The sequence below is a fragment of the Perkinsus marinus genome (assembly GCF_000006405.1).
Source record: "Perkinsus marinus ATCC 50983 genomic scaffold scf_1104296932864, whole genome shotgun sequence".
In the NCBI taxonomy this organism is placed as follows: domain Eukaryota; phylum Perkinsozoa; order Perkinsida; family Perkinsidae; genus Perkinsus; species Perkinsus marinus.
Window position 1 is genome coordinate 788 of NW_003215326.1, and position 1,287 is coordinate 2,074.

At 45.0% G+C, this 1,287-nt stretch overlaps 1 protein-coding gene across 1 annotated transcript; it reads right to left on the minus strand.

The window, feature by feature from the left end:
* Positions 1 to 377: 377 nt before the first annotated feature.
* Pmar_PMAR007749 (26S protease regulatory subunit 6B, putative) lies at positions 378 to 1,278 on the minus strand (the record flags this gene model as incomplete). The annotated part of the gene is made up of 7 exons (XM_002785366.1): positions 378 to 434; positions 483 to 538; positions 584 to 705; positions 753 to 859; positions 911 to 990; positions 1,035 to 1,151; positions 1,197 to 1,278. 7 exons carry the CDS (start codon positions 1,276 to 1,278, stop codon positions 378 to 380), a joined length of 621 nt encoding a protein of 206 aa, XP_002785412.1.
* Between the last annotated feature and the right edge of the window lie 9 nt (positions 1,279 to 1,287).

Consider the following 1,287-nt stretch of genomic DNA (forward strand, 5'->3'; position numbering starts at 1 on the left):
TTGAAATACTGCCACTTTCTCATCGACGAGGAAATGGCAGGATAATGACAATGTCTAGGTTGGAATTCAAAGGAGGTCTTCCAAAAAATGCGCCTCTGTAAGGTGCTGTGAAACTCTCGAGAGGACACTTCCAGACTCCAACGAATTACTGATTATTATAATGTTCTAGAAGATGCTCATAAACAGAATGCGTGTCTACCGTGTCTTTGGTTATGTTCATCCTTGGTTCTATTCGGCATTTACCACCCCCTAGGTACTGAGAACAACTCAAAACAATCAAGGAATGACCATCTTCACGAAATATGATGAAAGCCTATCATTTGCTACTAGTGTAAAGTAGTAGGAAACTAGAAACGAGAGGTAGAGAGGCTGTCCCTTTATAGGGCGTAGAACTCGAAATCACGATCCTTCTTCCGGACATGCTCCTTCCAACCCTTACAATGGACCAATGATCACCACAGAAGCGATAGGAGTATGCTCACCTTTTCAAAGTCCTTTTGAGTCACCACATACCGGTTCCTCCTCACAGCTTGCATACCTAATACAACACTTCAAACAACGACTCTCTAAAAGATCCTTCTACCAGCCTCCTGGCATATTGCTGCTATGTCTGCGGCAGAAATCTTCTCGGGTCGCGATACGAAGTCCTCGAGGTCAACGTCTTCAGAAAGATTCATCTTACCAGTGATGGTTTGAAAAATGAGCCTATCACTCGACGATACACTACAGCATATAAGTCTTAGCATGTATACCTCCGCTGCCTCCTATCAGGGAGAGGGAACTCTATTTTCCTATCGAGACGACCAGGACGTAGTAAAGCAGGATCAAGAGTATCCGCTCTGTTGGTGGCCATGATCACCTACATCATCATTATGACAACTATTCCGACCCCATACCAGCTAGTCATTACCTTCACAGTAGTGTCTTGGTCAAAGCCATCCATCTGGTTAAGCAACTCCAGTAAGATACGCTGAACCTCCCTATCCGCACCTGAACAGCTACAAGTGAAGCAAGGCGCGATAACGGGCACATACCAGTTTGGGCATCAAAACGCTTGGTGGCGATGGAATCAATCTCATCGATGAAGACAATAGAAGGAGCTTGCTCTCGAGCCAGACGGAATACATCTCTGACCATTCGCGGGCCCTCTCCTGAGAATCGACCTTTTTATAGTAATCGATTCACGGTGAACTTACCTAAGTATTTTTGAACAAATTCTGAACCGACCATCCTGATAAAGGTGGCAGTAGTATGATTAGCGACAGCCTTAGCAAGCATGGTCTTTCC